This window comes from Nicotiana tabacum, chromosome 1, assembly GCF_000715075.1.
Source record: "Nicotiana tabacum cultivar K326 chromosome 1, ASM71507v2, whole genome shotgun sequence".
Classification (NCBI taxonomy): Eukaryota; Viridiplantae; Streptophyta; class Magnoliopsida; order Solanales; family Solanaceae; genus Nicotiana; species Nicotiana tabacum.
This window is the reverse complement of record NC_134080.1, coordinates 53,969,278-53,989,198: the sequence shown is the minus strand read 5'-3', so window position 1 is coordinate 53,989,198 and position 19,921 is coordinate 53,969,278. Positions and strand designations below refer to the sequence as shown.

Sequence of the window (19,921 nt, the reverse complement as noted above, 5' to 3'; positions counted from 1 at the left end):
CTATTTAACTTTAAACTTTTGATTTTACCATTAATCAAAAGCTTTTATAGTCAAACAAATATTATGAAATATTTAAGATCACAAATTTAAAAACTCATCATTCTTCCTAACTTCCTTTCCAAGTTAGTACAACACATAAATCTATCTGTATAGAATAGGAGAAGCAAATTAGACGATGCCAAGTGTCAAAACAAAAATTCAACAAGTATCAAATTTTAGGACAAAATTAGTTAGATTAATTAATAATTAGTTACTCTTTTTGAATTTAAATTTAAAATAATTAAATATCTATATATTTTTAAGGAAACTATTATAAAAGAAAAAAAGAAAAACAATATATAAATATATCACTTCAATGTAGAGATATATAAAATAATAAGATTAAATTTTTTTTATATGAGAAAGTTTTTGAATAATAATTCATATAGTCATGCTATATGGATAAGATCATGTAACTAAAAATAATATAATAGATAAAACTAAAGATAAAAACATAAACAATAATTTCAAGAAATAAATAAAATATATATAAAGAAATAATTTAACTTATTATGTAGTAATTTTAATATAAAAAACTAAACTTTCACATTAAATACAAATGGGAAGAAGAATTCAGTTTAATTTCTTATTGAAAATAATACAAAAATAAAAGCTATTATAATTATTAGTAGATTTATGACATATAATAAAAGAACGACTCTATTTAAAATTTGAACTCATTCAACACTACCCATTTAGAAAAATAATAATATTATTGTATAACCCCTAAATGAAAAAGATTAAATATTGTCGAACAAAACAAATGTATAAAGAGGAGAATAGATATAATGTGATTCTATCAACACTTTAAATTGTTTTGATAAAATTAAGTAAATAGATAATACTCAAAAATATTATTGATAAATTTAACTATCGAAATAATTTGAGAAAGTCATTCAGGATAAAGTCAAGTTAAATTTCAAGGGTAATACAAATTATATTCATTGTATTATAATAAACTAGTAATTTATTAAATATTTATATGTCAATTTAATAATATTAAATAATGAATAATACAATTAGATAAGCAAGGAACAAAAACAAATTATGGGAAAATATATAAATATAAGACTTACAATTAGAATTATGATGAGAAAAGTCGTACATATACACATAACTAAAATCACAATAAACAATTAGTCATAAACGAAGAATACTAAAAAAATAAAAGAATTTCAAGCGATATATATATATATATATATATAGACACTAATTAAATTTCTCATGTAGGAAATTTTAGTTTATAAATAGAGCTCATAATTTCATAACAAAAATACAAAAATATAAAGTTACTATTCGAATATTATACATAAGATAAGTATATTATATATCACATAAATTAATAATTATTAAAAATATTGGTATTTTTTTTTATAAAAATAATAAGAGGCTTATACATTTATACATTTGATGAATTTCAAAATTATAGTTTAGTAAAAAAATTACATTATTTAAATTTTCAATAAAAATACAAAATGAGAAAACTAATCAAATATTACACTAGAAAAGAAGTACGAAAGGAGGGGGGATAAAGATAATTTTATGATATTTATATTTTGAATTAATTGATAAATAAAACATAAATAAATAAATAATACTCAAGAAAACTATTGATAAATTTAAACAATTGAAGAATTTTGAACAGTATAACATAAGTTTTAAAAAATAAAAATATTTTTAGAGTAAGAAAATATGTATCTATATTATATTAAAAGAGAAGTAGTATCAAAATATTAAGTAAGTTGACAAGTTAATAAAAAGTCATATTAGTAAATATATAGTACTAAGTACTTGCTAATTTAATAATGAGTAATAAATAAAGAACAAATAATTTATTTGATTATTATATAATGTGTGTCCTTTGATTTTGTATAGATTTTGTTATATTTCTGTACACTATATTAAATAATAAAATAACAACTATTAATTATTAAAATAATATGATATATTAGATCATAATTTTATAAATCAAATATTCTTTCAAATTATCCGCGTATCGCGCGGATTCTAACACTAGTTGGAAGAGAGAGTAGTACTTATCTTTACCTCATCTTTTATACTAAAAGGACATAAAATATCCCACATTCACACAGAGTCCAGAGAAAGGTAGCACTCCAAGAATGTAATGCAGACAACCTACCCTAGTGCAATTGCTTTTACACCTTGAATCGTGACCTATAGGTCACACATAGACAACTTTAACTTTGCTTCAAAACTCCCCTATCTTTTACACTATCTAAAAGAAAAATGTAAAATGTTGCTGAAATGGAGTGAACTGTGAACAGCTGACAGTCCAAGTGTGCTGGCAGGAGTCAACAGTGACTAGTTGACACAAATCATCACATATCTAATTACACTGCCACCAGAAACATCAGCAACGTGTGCTTTCTTTCTGTCCTCAAAGATTTTTACAATTTGACTTTTATTTTAATCTGTCCAATTGTTCTTGCACACTACATCCACCAATCAACTTTCTTGGATTTCTCAGCATTTGGGTGTTACTTAGAATTTAGTAGTTACAACTATGAGTGATCAAAAGGATCAGGTCAATACAGCTGATAATGTAGGCTCTGACCTCCCTGCTGCCGCTGCTGGTATGAAACTATCAACCTTAATGAATATGAGATCATTTGCTAACTGATTCACATTTTGATTTTATTATCTGTTATTATTGTTTTTTTAGTTCTTTCTGCTGAGGATCGTGCAGATCTTGTAAATGCCATCAAGGTGCTCTTTTTCTCTGCTGAGTTACTTTCTATATAGTGCATGTTTTTTAGTGATTTAGCTTCTTTTTTTCTCAATGTATTTATTTATTTATTGGTTAAATGTGATGCAGAACAAGCTTCATGATCTGGCAAGGGATCATTCTGGTTTTCTTGAAAAACTTCCTCCAAACATTAGGAAACGTGTTGATGTCCTAAGAGAGATTCAGGTTTTACTCTTAATGGCAAAGAATTTCATCTACCTAGTTTCTCACTTGATAAAACTTAATTTGAAGTTGTATATAGTGAGCTTGATCCTGATTGCACTCTTTTCTCGGCATTCTTTGTAAATTATGCACTTTCAGATATCATATTAAGAAGTTGATTCCTCATTGCATTTCTAGTTATCCAGTGCAAGAACATTATTCTATGCAGATCATTGTGTAACCATTATTTGCATCAACTAATTGAGTTTAATTTGATAACTAGTGAAGTTAGACATATGGTTAAACTATAGTTGGTGTTGAGACAATCAAGAAAAAGACGTGTTGTTGCCTCGTTTGTTTTTATGTCATCTTGTTTCTATCTGTTTTCTCTGTTTTGGTAGCTTGAATTCAAAGCCTAGTTGGGTATATATATCAAGATTTTGTTTTCCTTCCCATATTCGTTTCAATCCTTGATCTCTGACATGATATATGCAGGGCCAATATGATGAATTAGAAGGACAGTTCCTTGAGGAGAGGGCAGCGTTGGAAGCAAAGTTCCATAAGTTGTATGAGCCACTTTACAACAAGGTGATTTTTGCGCGCGTACGTGTGTGTGTGTGTTGTATACATATATGTATAGCTGCTGAAACATATTCTTTGGTGCATTTGCAGCGATACGAGATTGTGAATGGCATGGTTGAAGCTGAAAATGAGGGTACAGTAGATAAAGAAACCAATGAATCAGCAGGAGGTATTCTTTTGCGAGTCAATCATGTTCTCAGTCCTATGGTTTGCTATATTTCTGGTTTTGTATCTGATAAATAATGTGTCTTGCATGCAGATAAAGGTATCCCCCATTTCTGGCTGCTGGCAATGAAAAATAATGAAGCAATTGCTAAGGAGGTAACCTGAGTTTGATATTCCATTTAATTTCTCAGCTATAGCTTGTTCTACTGATTAACCGGTCTGCATATATATATATATATATATATATATATATATATATATATATATATATATATATATATATATATATATATCAGATTACTGAGCGAGATGAAGGTGCGCTCCAGTATCTGAAAGACGTCAAATGGAGTAGACTTGAAGATGCCAAGGGCTTTAAGCTTGAGTTCTTTTTTGATACAAATCCCTATTTTAGCAACATTGTGCTGACAAAAACATATCATATGATTAGCGAGGATGAGCATATCCTTGAGAATGCAATAGGGTACAGCTATATTATTGTTTTGCAAATATGAAAACTCTCTCCAAGTTACTTCCTTCTAATGCATGTGTTTATTGGATATATTTAGGACAGAGATCGAATGGTTTCCTGGGAAAAGTTTGACACAGAAGATCCTAAAGAAGAAACCAAAGAAGGGATCCAACGATACGAAGCCAATCATAAAAACTGAGGAATGTGAAAGTTTCTTTCATTTTTTTGATCCACCTCAGCTGCCAGAGGATGCAGAAGAAATTGATGAGGAAACTGTAAGTGGCTTTGGGGGATATATTACTCAGCCGCCTTTGATTTCTCACTGCTAATTAGCCTCACTTTTTGTGCTGTATGTGTTTAAGGCTGAATTGCTTCAGAGTCAGATGGAGCAAGATTATGAGATTGGGTAAGTTCTGTACTAATGACTGTCCCAAACAAGATTAACAGATAGTGTAACCAGTTATTAAGTAGATAAATAGTTGAAATGACATGAAAAGCACAGCTATGCTGAATTTCACAATCTTCCTCAACTTTGCTATACTTGATAATGTGGCTTTTTCTGCAATATATTTTATTTGATATATGCTAAACATTCGTGGAAGAAACACTGTTGTATTCTTTGAATGTACAGTGCTCGGTCACAAGCTTCTTGTGCTGTCGGATATTTGTTACTTCAGCTCAACGGCCCTGCAGGGCTGAGTGACTTTGTGCAGACTAAAACGGAGTCCTTCAAGTAATATCTCATAGTAGCCACTTAGGAATAAGGAATGAGTAGAAAGCTCCAGTATGACATCTCCAGCTAGAAACATCAGTTAAGAAAAAGAACAAGAAGCATGTCCCCTATATCTGCTAAGTATTGGCAGGTGGAAAAACATCCTTAGCATATTTGAACTGTCCAATAGCATATTGTTTCTAGAGATGCATGTCCATGCATTGATTGCTAGGCTAGTTTTTCTGATCAAAAGCTGAGCTGTTCTAGTGATATGTCATTGTAGGTCAACCATTCGAGAAAAGATCATTCCTCATGCTGTGTCTTGGTTTACTGGAGAGGCTGTTCCCATTGACGATGAAGAAGAAGAACAAGAAGTAGAAGAAGATGACGACGGTGATGATGAGGAAGAGGAATATTATGTAGAAGAGAATGATGAATAAGAGGATGATGAGAATGAGAATGAGAAAGGGAATGAAAGAAATGTAAAGAACACCAATAAGGTAAATATTTCTTTCACCACCTCCCATTTCCCTCCCTCATATGCTAAGATATTCTGAGATGTTGCTTCATTAGATGTTTAACCTTACTGCTATTATTGTGATTGCTTGCAAATGTTGGATATTAAAATCTGGATTTTAGTCCATCCTCTTGTTATTGACCATACTGCTATGATAATGCTGGTGTGTCAAAGAGCATATTAAATTTGAATTTTGGTTCATTTTCTTGTTATATTTCCTTCTCTTAGTCTATATAACACATTTCTTCACTTTTGATAATTGCAGGGGGATGGCATTGCAGAAACTAGCGGGCACTAGTAGTTTGAGTAGCCCCTCAGATTTTGTGTTGTGTGTTGTGGAAACCATTTGTTTAATGTATTAAATTTATTTATTTATCGACAATCCCTATTTTTGAACAAGCAGCTCAATGGTTTATCAAGCAATTTAGCTGGTTCACGAACTTGCAATTTTGATATTATTGGTTTGACATGTGAGACAATTCCTATTTGTAGCAAATTGGTAAACATACGTCTTCCTGATAAGTGAAAACTGTCATTTTTGTTCATTCCTCATTTGTCTTTTACAAATATTTCAACTCTCAGACATTGTTATGAATCTTTGGTATCCAAAAGATCAACTAATCATTGTCATCATATCATACATTACACCTTTCACACTACCATGTCTCACATAGTTTATGCCCAACCAAATTCATAAGGGCAATCACTTTCTACAAAAAGAATATTTCCTTAAAAATATTTTCCTCCATTCAAGCAAAAATTTTGCAAGAAAATAGTCTACTGTAAGGAGAAAGGAACTACAATGTGGGTAACTTTGAAAGTTTTGATTTTTATTGTGAACCAAAAGTGAAAAGAATCTGGACATGTTTACAACATTGTACGTTTGTTACCTTTGTGGCTATCAAAATGCATCTTTACCAAGTAAGCCTAATCTAATTTGGTCTTTGTATTGATTTTGCTATTGACCTGAAACACCCTTATGCTATAATCCACTCCAATTCATGAACTTTTTCACCTCATCATATAACACTAAAACAGCTGCTGCGCCGGTACTTCTGAAAATATTCGAGAGAGCTCCACGGTAAAATGAAGTAAATCCTTCTGTCTTGTAAATCCTCCGCCAACAATCCAATGTGTTTCTGTACATTGGCTTCTCCAAGCCAGATTGCATCATCATTCGCCTCCGAACTGTATCCAATGGATAGGACAATAGGCCAGCAGATGTTGTGACAGCTTGAGCTACCACCCATCGTTTCCATAATGGTACCTCTGCTTCAGAATTCTCGGCCATCTTGTCTTTCAAGGTGTCGAAACCCCCAAAATAAAGCCCTCTGTGAACAATCATTCCATGAAGAGATGCAGGAAGCCCCCTGTAAATGCCTCGAATCCCGTCTTTCTCGTGTATTGTCCTCAGAAAGTGGTAAATGCCACGGAACTGACGAGTTTCATACCTACCAAGGTCAGCTGCGAGCCGTGTATGTGCAATATCTAGAGGATAGATGATGATCAATGTTGTACATCCAGCTGCAGACCCAGCAACAAAATTAGCCGATGAACCAGCCAAAAGGTGACCATCTCGAAAGTTGCTGTGTAAGATATTCCTATAGAGATCCTGTGTTCAGAAAAGCATGCCATCAGTTCTTGAGACAAAATCTCTTCAATCCTCACTCAAAGTTATGTAATACATTACAGAAGCTCTAGGGGATATTGATGGAAAAGATAATGAAAGATCTAAAACAAATAGCCATGTCCCTCACGACAGGATGCATGAGCAATTCCATATCAACCACTATGGGTCATTTCTACAGTAATTCATAGTAGTAATATATTGTGCAGAAAATTATCAACAATCATCGTTTGCATATGACATGGTTGGTTCTTTAAAATCAGAAATAGGTTGCAGATGCCTTGAGATGGTTGTAAGTTTATAAAAGACACTTCTTTATTAAATGTGTATGGGTGTGTTAAAAGAGAGGAAAATAGGCAGTAGATATGAAATTCCTAGTCAATCACATGATGAAAATAGTCTCTCTTTTTTTCTTTTTCTTTTTTAAAAAAAAAAACTGTTCCTGACTCAAAGCTCACTGCACGTAGAGGACAACTAGGAGAGAAAATAACAGGATCTCATAGTATTGCTGACTGTAATAACTACCCCTAAAAGGTTTGGTATAAAATGAGGCACATATATTTTGTGTGGCTATAAATCATTGCATAAAGTAAATTATTTCCAAATATGGAAAGGAGTCATTCCTTTTGGCACGGACTAAAAAGGAAATAGGTTCACATAAATTGAAACGGAGGGAGTAGTATATAATGGATTTAACATGTCAGAAAAACAATGAAGTAGAGAAGGGTCTCTCTCTTTTTTTCTTTCTTTTTTGATAAGGTCAGGAGAAGGGTCTCTTTCCTTTCAACAAAGAAATGATTTGTAACTTATGGTGTAATTGTTTTCCGATTCCTAAGCGAGCAGATAATCGAGGAAATAATTTTCAATACAGACTATGATGATGTAAACTAATGCCATTGAAATGCGTGTTATATAGTGTACTAACAAGATTCATGAATCCCCATTGTCCAATGACCTTTCACATGAGAATCCAGAAGACGGAAGACAGAAAAACAGGTGAAACATGCAGCTCAAAACTCAAAAATCCTTTTGCAAAGTCATCCCACAGATTTCTTGTATCAAGATACTTGCCCGCAACCGCAAGAACAAGAAGTGTGACAGATTTCAGCTTTACAGCCCTAACTCAAGCAAATATAGCAATGGATTAAGTTCTTTAAAGACTTTATCTTTTGTATATAGAAATATTTCCGAGCCATCCTTAGTGCTGTCAATTCATCTTTTCAATTTAGCTTCATATGATAGTGGAATGTGTTAATTAGGGTACTTAGACTTAAGCAGAAGATTCAAAATAAATCTTTTCTTTTCTATAACCAAGAAATCCCCTGTGGGTTAGCTGGCTCGTGCCCAGTTGGCACACAGATTTGATACTCAGGGGTATGGGCCTTCCACAGTCTACCCTCCTCCAACTTAAATATCACTTTGGTCAGCGGCAGGTTCGAACATGTAACATGCGCCTACCACACATCCTGCATCATACTTCACAGCTGAACCGACATCAAAGGGGGCGCGCGGTCTGAAATAAATCTTGGGTGTATTCAATCCAATGGCAAATGTTACATACAGATGCAAGCGGAACATTAACACTTGGCAAAGGCCTCCCTCTTCCTTCTCCTTCTTTATCCTTTTAACTTCTTATTTCTCTTTCTATTATTACTACTGTTTTGCTTTTTCATTTAGCAAACTTTTAGCTTTGGTACTTCCAATCTAGCCAGTGCGGTGAAGTCCAGACTGGAGAGGACTGATGGCCATTGCTTTTCCAAATGAACATGAAAGAAGGGATTGGAATGGAGTAGGGTAGAGTATAACCTGCCACATGTAGAGTAAAGTGGCACGACGATGGGGAGATGTTACTCGGGTGCAGGGGAAGAGAACCTTTCAAAGAAGGCAAGTCGAGGTGGGACAGAGTGAAGTGAGCAAAATCAGAACAAGGGCTCCAGTTTCTCTTCACATTAGCGCTTCATCCCTCTCCCTTTACAGCAGCATGTCCACTGTGCCGAAAATACCACCCACAGGTGGCACTTATTTCCACCCTCATCCTTAACAACCTCTCCTTCAAGTCCCTCCACTTTCCCAAGTTTTTCTCCATAGAAAATTCCTCAAACCAAACTCTTTCAACCATCCGAGACAAATCCCTTGTACGGAAGAAATTGAATGCAGGGGATCGAGATTGCTGCAACCAACCCGAAGAAGAAAAGAGTTGATAAAAGATGAGAAGAATTTTACAGCTAAAACTACATAGTCTAGTTTCTAGAGGAGGTTGATGCTGGATTCATAAACTTTCTTCCAAGAATGATTGGTAAAAGGTCTTTAAATGAAATTCCAGATGAAGGGTATGAGGGCAGATTGATAGTGAGTTATCGAGCCTCAGGAACAGAAGCGGGATAAGACAAAACTGTCCCATTGCCATTGTTACCTAAAAGCCTCTTCTCCAAAAAGCAACCTAGAAATTAAGAAAATAAAGAAACTATATATGATTGAGCAGACATCTATCCAACTAGAAAAGTTATACTTGAACACGGAAAGGTCATCAGATGGAAGGAAGTTGATTTCCTGCTGAATGAAAGCTGATTTTGTTTACAGCGTCATGTTTCCAGAAGCATAAAATTGATGTGGTTTTTCATTTTCTGATACCTCAGAAACAACAGCTTTTTGCTTAGCAATTTAAAGACAAAGGGATGACCAAAGAGTGGACTTGATGTTTACATCTAGAGAGATGGGAAGGAGTTGGAAGCAGGCGCCAGATTAGTGATAACTATTGAGAAGGACAAAAACAAAAGACTAAAACTTGGATCTTACTCACAGTTGATTCCAGACAATGTTCGCTTTCATAGACAACGCTATGCAAAAAGCCTGATATTGTATTAAGAGCAAAGACCTTGAGATGCATTTTTATAGACCAAAGATATTGTTCCTTGAGTTTTGAGCTGCTTGAAAGAAAAGAAAGCATCTAGGGTGGTAAATAGCATGTCTTTTAGGTTATGCATCAATTCATGATGCTGCATGACAAGCTACCTGCAATCTTCTTACATTCATGCAATTTAAGCCTCAATTTGTTTTCATTTTTTTATTTCCTTCCATATGGGTACTTCGCGGAGCTACATTTTCCTTTCATTGAGCTCTTACATTTTAATCGATAATGGTGTTGTCCGAACTAGCTTGGCACACCTCGACTATTTCACCGGGTATCTACTGCTTCACACCAGCATAAATACTTGGTAAATCTGCTTACCAAAGCTTAGACAGATGAGAACAAATCATCTTGTTTTTTTTTGTCTCTGCTGGGATTGCACCCACTACACTAGTCACTAGGTCACACTCTGGGTGCCTATCTAGCTCTTATATTAAGATACATAATAAGAATCTATATACAATATAGTAAAGCAACAACGAAAAATAATTAACAAATTTATGCATAACTTTCAAAGTAAGAGATCTTAGCATTTTATTGGCACTTGATTAGTTTATAATTGTTGACATTTTCCTACTCAACATTCCAAAAATCAAGACCTAAATAATAGCTTGCCCCTCTAAAACCTACCCCCACCCAGTAAGTTTGTACCTCCATTCAACTATGCAGCTATCCTCTGAACATTATGTTCTTGATAATCAAGTAATTTTATTAATATACACCAAAATGGTTTTGAGCATACAAATACATACGTTACAAGTACGTTGTGAACACCCAGGAAACAAATCGAACAATCTATATAACAATGATACCCTCGATACACCAAAAAATTAATTAAATGAGAGGGAGCAGTTGATTTTTGACAAAGAGCTCTCAAATCCTTCAGAGGTCTTATATTCTTTCTCTTGGTACCAGCCAAAGAATGCATGACGAAACTGTCTTAACATTTTTCCTCCTTGCATCTAACTTGTTCGGTCTCCAACCACCCATGAATCACCTACTCTTTTAGCATTGAAAATCTTTATTTTCCATAACAAAAACCATATGAATCTTGTTCGGCCAGTAGATTGTAGTATGACTTCAAAGAGAACTTTTGAGAGATCAACCTCTAAAAGTCTCTCTGAGAAGTCATGCTACCCTGTCCTCTAAACCATTCAAAAAAAGAACCACATTCTGTAGGCATTTGTTACTTTCTTCCAATACAGCCAACATTTCAAAACTTCAGCATACTTTTTCTCAAGACTACCAAAGAAAAATATAGCTTCCATTTCATGAAATCAAGAGACTGTATGCCTTTATTCACCTTGACAGAACAGAATTCCAAACTCTTAATCAGCTATAAACACTCACATTTACCAATATAAAGAACTGTCAAATGACATCAATAACCAACTGAATATTAAGTCAACTAAATGTAGCTAACTTTCAGTATCATCATACATTATTGAAACATTTTCACAGAATAATTAGTCCAGGGATTCACAAGAAGTTATTAAGCAGCAAATGTTCAATAAAATAAATCCATTTCTTGCAAATGTTATAGAAACACAAAAGAAATGAGTTGAAATGTGAAAATGGCAAGAGTAGTTTACCTTAAGAGAGAAGTTGAGAGCAACAGAAGGGTAATATCTGAGGACACTGCTACCATTGCCCCTCCAAAGAGAAAGAACCCCTTCTTCCTTAACAGTACGTACTATGCAATCAAACATGCCCTTAAACCTCCTGTGGGGACCACTCAATATGGCTATATTGCTTTCTTGAGTCTGCAACAATAGCTTTGCTCTCTCAATTGGTGCCACAATCGTGTGCACAGCACCCCCCATCATTGCCCCTGCCATTAGATCTCGATTGAAAGTTGTCCACCAATTGGACGGCTCAGATTTTCTTGAAACGAAAACCTTCTGTTCACCCTCACCATCCTCCTCCGCCATTTTCTATTTCTTGCCTTTTCAGATTGAAAGTAAAAATTTGAATCTTTGTAAGGTTTCTTATATGGGTTTTGATTGTTCCTGAGGTTTCTTGATTCAGAAAGATTAAAAACAAACTTCTGGGGTTGCTTTTTAAAATAAAAATGCAATCTTTTATATGGGGTTTCAAGATTCAGGGAAAGGGAAACAGAACTTCTGGGGTTGCTTTGATTCTCTTCCGCTTTTGTAATGTTATATTTCCTTTCTCTTTTTATATCTGTATAACAGAATTCTAGAGCGCGGTTGATTTGGTTGATGGGGTTGTTGCCTTGTTGGATATTTAGATAGATATTTGGGTTTTTTGAGTTTAGCGTCAACCTGGCCTCCACTTCCCTTTTCTATATAGACTTGACTTTTCTTGTTACTCCGTCTTGAACCTATCCCCTTTTAGTGCGTTTAAAAATAAATACTAATACTTTTTTAAATTTAGAAATAATTTAGTTTAAATTTATAATTCTACCTTTAATTAAAAGATTTTATAATCATACAAATACTATGGATCATTTTTTGACTTGTTTAGGACTACAAATTTTAAAAATCTTTATTTTTTTAAACTCCGTGCCCAATTAAAGATGTTCATTTGATTTTTAGTTATGCTAATAGAGTATAAAATGGTAAAACAGGTCCCACCCCAAATCTCAATACTATCCTTTCTATATGGTACAAGATAATATTAATAATATCTATTATTATCAAAGAGATTAGCAAAGAGAAAGGAGTAACATAAAAATGCAAATTGGAGTACAGGAAATGCATAGGTACTTATCTTATTTTTTCTTCTGTTTTTCTTTCGAGAAAAGGGTAGTATATATATAAGAAATGCAAATTGGAGTATAAGACATGCAGTAGTAGTAGGTACTAATATCTTCTTTTATTTTCTTTTTTGAGAAAAATGTAGAATATATATCACTTTATCTTTTTCCTCTAACAATACAGGAAAACTTTCGGTAGCAGGTAGTTTTTCTTCTTCTTCTTTTTCTTTCTCAATTTTCTTAGGTTTGCTTTCTAATTACTATATTTTTAGGGTAAGGGAACTAGGGAAGTCTTCTTCTGCTCACATGCTTAAGCCTTTTGGATCAGGATAACTTCTTTTTTCCTGTCATAAATAGAGTAATATCGTATAAGTTACACTAGACAAATAGAATATTTACCTATAAAGTACCTACAACGTTATGCACTTTTTACCTCTCTTTTTTCGGAGAAGTGCACGGTTGGCCACTAATAACACATATTTATTTTTAAGCCATCGTTTAAAATATTTTTAGTCTTTAGCCATTGCTTTAATAAATTTTAACTGTCCGGATGAAAATACCCTTTTGCTCATGTCCTTAACTTTTGTACTTAAGTTCAGGACTTCAGGACTACACGTCCTTAACTTTTGAACTTGGAACTCTAAGTTCAGGACTTCAAGACTACATGTCCTTAACTTTTGAACTTGGAACTCAAACTTCAGGACCAAGCGTCCTTAACTTTTGAACGTATAATTGTAAGTTAAGGACTGTCTGTCCTTAACTTTTGAACTTGGAAATCAAAGTTAAAGACCTATTGTCCTTAACTTTTGAACTTGTAAGTGTAAGTTAAGGACTGTCTGTCCTTAACTTTTGAACTTGTAACTATACGTTAAGGACTGCCTGTCTTTAACTTTAGAACTTGTAACTATAAGTTAAGGACTGTCTGTCCTTAACTTTAGAACTTGTAACTGTAAATTAAGGACTGCCTGTCCTTAACTTTTGAACTTGTGTCCTTAACTATTGAACTTAACTTTAGAACTTCAGGACTACATTTCCTTAACTTTTGAACTTGAAACTCTAAGTTCAGGACCATGTCCTTAACTTTTGAATTTAACTTTAGGACTTCAGGACTACATGTCCTTAACACAATTATCTTTGTCCTCAACTTTTTGGCTTTTTACCATATTTTTCCTAATTATCTGTTGTTTAAGAAAATGTAAATGTCACTTCTTTTAGAAAACCAAAAGTCACGTCCTCCCACGTCTGTAATTATTATGAGTGAAACCAAACAATTCAACTCCTGAAAGCAGACCCAAAAGAAAATGAGAGGCTTATAAAATTTATATGATTAATGCATTTCGTTTCTTCTGTTCAAAATTGGGTTTCATATATGAAAATAATGGAAACACTCATACGAACCCCAGAGCGCCATTGCAGAAGGAGAAGTGGAGCTGTAAGGAATGGATCTGAAAATGGCGTATTTCTGTTTGGGAAAGAAAGAGTAATACTGCATTTTCATATTAATTTTAATAGACCAGTGACTACTTTTGCTCAGCATTAAAAATGCCGGATAAAAAGTAAATATCACTTTAAAAAGTGACTACCCCACACAATTTTTACTCTTTTTTCCTCCTTTTCTCTTCCATCTTCTTGGGTTGCTTTTTGTATTTTTTCTTTGTTTTCTTTTTCTGCTACAGAATATTTACGGGGTGGCTCTAAAGGCTACGCCAGTGAGGCCATTTCCTTAGGCCTCAGAAATTTAAAGGCCCCAAATGTATTTAATCTCTTATTATTATAATTACTATATACTATATAATTTATATAAATAATTATTTTAAAAAAAAGTGTTACAACATATTTTTTTCATTATTTTAATGAGGTTATTTTATAAATTATGATAATTTTCTCACTCATCAATTAGTATATTTAATTTTCTTCACTCTTCAATTTTAATTTTACCCTTTTAATTATTTCGGAATCAAGACATATATCATCAACAACAACATAATGAATTTCTTTGACAATCTTCGTTGGAACTGCATGAACATAAAAATATTCATACACCGATTTTCTTTTAGTGTAATTCAATATATTATATTAGGTTATTTACAGTTTATTTGAGATATTCATCAATAAGTGCTACTAATAATAGGATGAATTACAATTATAGTTTAAATTGATTAGAAGGAGTAAATATTTTTGGCACTGGTAATACACAAAACTTAAGCTATTACGATATGTAAGTTTATTTCTTTTTCTTAATTGTGATAATAGCCAAATCAAAATTTTCACTTTGAGTTCTGGACCTCAACATCCGATAATCCAACACTTTATTCTTTATGCTCTTCCCCTCCCCCCCCCCCCTGTTTTTTTTTTAATTTTAAAAAATTCGTTATTTTCTGTCTTAAATGATTAATTTATTGTTTAGAAAGCAAATTTATTATTAGTGTAAAAATTTTATAAAATAAATTTAAGGGCCTCTCACTATGATTTCGCCTTTGGCCACAAGATCTGTTGAGCCACCCTATATTTACCTATAAAGGAGTGTTTGTGTTAAGGTTAATATTTCAATTATTTATGCTAACCAAGGATTAAAGAATTTAGTCAGAAGATGACTCCAAAAATTTACTGTCTCATAACAGTTAGTCTTAGCTTGTGAAATTTGAACTTTGACCTGTGAGTTTGAAAATCAGTAATCCGAATTGGGTGCTTTGAAGATTTGGTTGGCGTTGTGTAAAAGAGTGGCTAAAATGGAAAGAATAAGAAAGAGACATAATCGAGGAGCCTCATCACCTAAGATTTTGTTACTTTTCGAGTTTTGCCCACGGAAAAAAGCATTATGGAATAGACAATGATTTTATTCCTCACCTTTCTGCATAACTGTGGTTGCGTGTTCCATTCTACTTGTACCTTTCTCAGCCTATTGGGGAAGATCAAGTATTCCATTTATAAAAGAATAGAATGAATGAGAAAGATAAAGAATTTGGAACCGCTAAGTAAATTAATGGGAGCGAATAAATAGTTGGGGAGTTTTTTTCGGAATAGAGGGACGACTTGGATGCTCATGACTTTTAAAGTAGATAGATTTCTTTCTTGCTATAAATTTTATTATTGCCGGTATTGACATGTCAAACAAGACTATTTATTCTCGTCCAAATAATCAATTTTTCAAAAGATCTGTTACACTATAGAGTGAATGATCTGATCAATGAACATTCAATTCTTTCTCCAATGTAGAATCTATTTTATACCATTTCTTCTATTTTTTATAGAAAAAATTCAGATTTGAGTCATTATTAATCATTTGTTTTTTTATTATTATTAATCATTTGATAATACAACTTTACACTTTTTTTTTTGGTGTGGAGAAAAGCCACTAAGCTGGCTAGCTTTTAAATAGGAAGTCACTTCAAACTATTCTTTCTATTTTGGGTGAATTTCAAAATGAAGTCACTTCAAATACAATATTTTTTATCTTCAATCGTCCGCTACGCTCCACATATTTAAGATTTGACGCAGTAGAGCAGGTGAAGGTTTTGGGAATTGATGAAGCCACGAACTAAATTTTGGGTTTTAATGGTTGAAATATATTGTATTTCGCACTTTAACCTTATTATATACTGCGAAAAAGTAGGAAATAGTAATTATATTTACATAAATATATACAAGCGAATTGATAAAGAAAAAAACAAGTTTAAAAGAATCATTTTTATGAGAGAACTTTATTGTATTTCTTATAAGCCATATCTTAAAAGACAATAGAATATGATATTAGATGTCCAAATTCAATTCCTTGAGAATTTCATCAATATTTTTGAGTTATAATTGTTGGATATGCAAATAAAGTTTTACATTAAAAGTTAATAAGAAAAAAATTATATACCATATTAGGAATATGATATATAGAAGGTATATGAATAATATTAGGAGTATCTTTGAATTGACTTAGCCTAGCGAAGTGGTATAAGAAACAATGATTCAGGAGACAAGCAAAGAGATGACAACAAATAGTTCTCATGTCCATGAAGAGCTAAGAAGCTAGCTCAATCAGAGTGATAGACGTAAAATGGGCTGGTTTACCATCTTCCCCGTCTTGGGCTATTTTACTGCCTTTATCTTAGTTGGAGATGCATACATGAAAAGTATGTGGCCTTTAGTGACCATAAATACTTGAATGATGTGGGTAAGACATAGAGAATCTCTAGATAAATCCATGAATTTTGGTGATGGATCATGTAGTACTCCGTTCGAGAGCAAGATTTTTGAGTATACAAACAAAATCTCATATTGAAAATTAATAGAAAAATTCTATAATATAAGGTGTAAAATATTTTAATAGTATAAAATCTTTTGGATAAAACTATGTTGATTCGGCCAAAGCAATAATGCCTATCATATCATGTTAAAGGATGTCTTTGGATTGGTTTAGTTAACTCAACATCTTCGTGTTAAAGATCATTAGAATAAGATGTCAACCTCAAGATCCATATATGTTTGTTCAATAACCTTATGTGCCAGGTTGAATTAATTTACGCCCTTTTCCAACCTCATAAATGATATTTTACACTTCAATACCATGGTGATTTATATGGTGTCCAATTTTTCGCTTAAACTGATTATGGAAGGTCTTAGTTCTTCTAAGTGTTCCTTAACCTACTATTGTAGAATAGCAAATGCGAAAAGTAAAGAACACAAGTATTTTACGTGGAAAACTGTTGCGACCAAAAACACTCACGCAAGTGTACGCGATCGTCAAGTAATAAAGTCGTGAGTAGAGTATCATTCCCACAAAGACTTGTGATTAACTATTGACTGATTCAAACTCAATTAACTTATCGATTCAAGAGATTTTTCACAAAATATAGAAGTGACTAATTTACTGCCTAAAACTATCAAGCAATGAATTAACTATAATTCAACCGAACAAATAGCAATTTCAAATAACAATCAGTAGGAGAGAATATCCCAGGGTCACGGGTTAGCTAACAATCGTGCTGCGTTCTTGGCTTATAATGACTCATTGATTTATCTGGATTGTTGATTGACAGGGTTGATATTGCTCATAAGAATCTGTCGAATTCTTACTCGTGTATTCAAGCTAACTTAATGCCTATATGTCTATGGAATTAAGATTAACGAAAATGCATTTATACTTCCTGTATTTCAACCAAGCAAGACATTTAGGTATATGTCTATCCTAATTGCGAATCCGTTCCCCGATGCCTGAGTTCAAGAACTTACTCTATTTAATTCTATATGCAATTTAGAATTCCCACTTTCGAGTTCAACTCTAGATTCGTAGATAGTATTTCACTGTTAGTTACTCAGCAAAATAATTAAAAACAGAATTAAATAAACAATCCAATATGATAAAATTAACTTCGTCAAATTAAACTTCAAACATCAACATTCATGTTTCACCCATGACCCTAGAACAATAGGGTTCTTAGCGACACATGCTCATGGTAACAATTTCAAGTAATTCCCAAGAACACATAAAAATCAATAAAAGAAGGAAAAAGTAAGAACTCAAGACAAATTATATGGTTCCCAAGCTTTGTCGTGGCCTTTTCTCCTTTCCCAATATGTTAGATGATCTAAAAGAGGTGTTTTTGACTTATATATTGCGTACAAAAGTCGTGGGCCCAAGTTCTCCTATTCCTAGTCCAACTCAGCTTCAGGGATTGATGCTGGGGTGGATGCTTCGCATCCACCTCGTCCTCCGCTTCTCAGCTTCGCATGCTAGGGTGGATGCGGTTCCTCCATCTCAGCTTTGCCCAGGTGCGGATGCTATTGGGATGCTATGGGCCGACTTCACTGCTAAGGGGTGTACCATGTAACCTTCTTTCCGAGGTTGGATGCAACATGCATCTTCTCCTCTAGTTGGAGCATCTTTTCTTCATATTTTTGCACTCCAAACACCCTAAATTATCACACACAACTCCATTAGTCATAAAACCAATAATTAAACCATGTTGGGCATTTTTAACACCAAATAGCAACAAAAAACGGTTAAAACATGGGTAAAGTAACATCAAGACATATAGAAATATTCCCAACATCACCACCCTACACTTAAACCTTTGTTCATCCTCGAGCAAAGTAGAATCAACCCACAACCGATCGAACAAAATTAAGCTTATCGCTATCAAGCCACACATTTCAATTAAGCTTAAGCATCCATGACTTTGGTTGATACCAACAATTAGCCCCTTGGATATGCATTCTCTGACTTCCTTATCCATGTTAATAACATGCCAAGTACGCTATTGAACAATTCAAACCAATCAAATAGCAAATTCGGGACATCTCAACTTTAGAAACTGACTCCTTAGGATAACCACTTCCAGGCCAACTTACTCACTCTGACTGAAAAGTTTAATAAAGTCGCCTATCCATCATGAAACATATGCCCTTATCACAAAATCAAGAAAGGTAGTCCGTACACTCAAATATAATTTGAACGTAATTTAAGGACTTCAAAACATTAGAAGAATTCTCTCACTCTCTCAATGAAGTTCACATGCGCACAAAAGGTACCATATGCTTGCCCTTAATGTAAATCTCTAATAATATAAGCTTTCTCGATCTCAAATCAATTAGGACTTTTTATGGTTATAATGTGGGCTAAGGGACGGGTAGGATATATTTAGGAATAGTTGTCCACCCTCCTAAGCACTTTAACACATCACATAATCAACTTTGAGCGCAAATTCTTCAATCCCAACTTCAATTTTTCAACTAAAATCACTCCCAACAGCGTTCCCTTTTTCTTTAAGCACTACCTTAATGTATACCCCACTAGCAAGAATAGGACAACAATTTATTCACTTTTCCTTATATCTTTTTTTTTGTTCAGATTTTTCTTTTTCTTTTCCAAATTTCGCTAGTGGTGTATTATTTTACAAAATAAATGCACCCTTCTTTCTTTCATTGGTTCCACTCAAAAGTCACCCCACACTCAGTCCCTTCTTACTTCTTTTAGCGCTCACAATTAAAGTGCCTTAAGAGGTAAAGGATCAAAATAGTGTCAATTAAGAATAACAAGAGTATAAGCTTGTAATGTGGGTGCCAAATAAAAGTATATAAGCTCAAAATGGTTAACTAGGGATAGATTTTATTTGTGGTAGCATTATAGTTCAAAAGGATCAAAGAAGACCTAAAATCATATTTCAAACCGAGCAGAACCTAGATTTCGCTTCAACTCACATACCGGGCAAGTTCTAGACACAAATGTACAACACGAGACTTATACGAAAAAAATCTCACCACACATTGGCACATGATTCACTTAGG

At 33.3% G+C, this 19,921-nt stretch overlaps 2 protein-coding genes across 2 annotated transcripts; one reads left to right on the top strand and one right to left on the bottom strand.

Moving 5' to 3' along the window:
• The first annotated feature begins 2,367 nt into the window (after nucleotides 1-2,367).
• Nucleotides 2,368-5,908, top strand: LOC107827952 (nucleosome assembly protein 1;4-like). The gene is made up of 11 exons (XM_075250745.1): nucleotides 2,368-2,633; nucleotides 2,723-2,766; nucleotides 2,876-2,971; nucleotides 3,443-3,535; nucleotides 3,620-3,698; nucleotides 3,789-3,850; nucleotides 3,991-4,175; nucleotides 4,261-4,438; nucleotides 4,526-4,569; nucleotides 5,159-5,375; nucleotides 5,658-5,908. Exons 1-10 carry the CDS (start codon nucleotides 2,564-2,566, stop codon nucleotides 5,313-5,315), a joined length of 1,008 nt encoding a protein of 335 aa, XP_075106846.1. The 5' UTR covers nucleotides 2,368-2,563; the 3' UTR covers nucleotides 5,316-5,375; nucleotides 5,658-5,908.
• Nucleotides 5,909-6,201: 293 nt separating this feature from the next.
• LOC107827955 (putative ADP,ATP carrier protein At5g56450) lies at nucleotides 6,202-12,005 on the bottom strand. Its single transcript, XM_016655189.2, has 2 exons — nucleotides 11,520-12,005; nucleotides 6,202-7,004 (listed from the first exon to the last, which is right to left on the bottom strand). The coding sequence occupies exons 1-2, from the start codon at nucleotides 11,856-11,858 to the stop codon at nucleotides 6,375-6,377; spliced, it is 969 nt and encodes a 322-aa protein (XP_016510675.1). The 5' UTR covers nucleotides 11,859-12,005; the 3' UTR covers nucleotides 6,202-6,374.
• Between the last annotated feature and the right edge of the window lie 7,916 nt (nucleotides 12,006-19,921).

Excerpts from the sequence above, each read along its gene's own strand:
- LOC107827952 (XM_075250745.1), top strand. The coding sequence starts at position 2,564 with ATGAGTGATCAAAAGGATCAGGTCAATACAGCTGATAATGTAGGCTCT. Across the intron at positions 2,634-2,722 it reads CCTCCCTGCTGCCGCTGCTG|TTCTTTCTGCTGAGGATCGT; the intron begins GTATGAAACTAT and ends TTGTTTTTTTAG. Across the intron at positions 2,972-3,442 it reads ATGTCCTAAGAGAGATTCAG|GGCCAATATGATGAATTAGA; the intron begins GTTTTACTCTTA and ends TGATATATGCAG.
- LOC107827955 (XM_016655189.2), bottom strand. The coding sequence starts at position 11,858 with ATGGCGGAGGAGGATGGTGAGGGTGAACAGAAGGTTTTCGTTTCAAGA. Across the intron at positions 7,005-11,519 it reads CTCTCAACTTCTCTCTTAAG|GATCTCTATAGGAATATCTT; the intron begins GTAAACTACTCT and ends TTCTGAACACAG.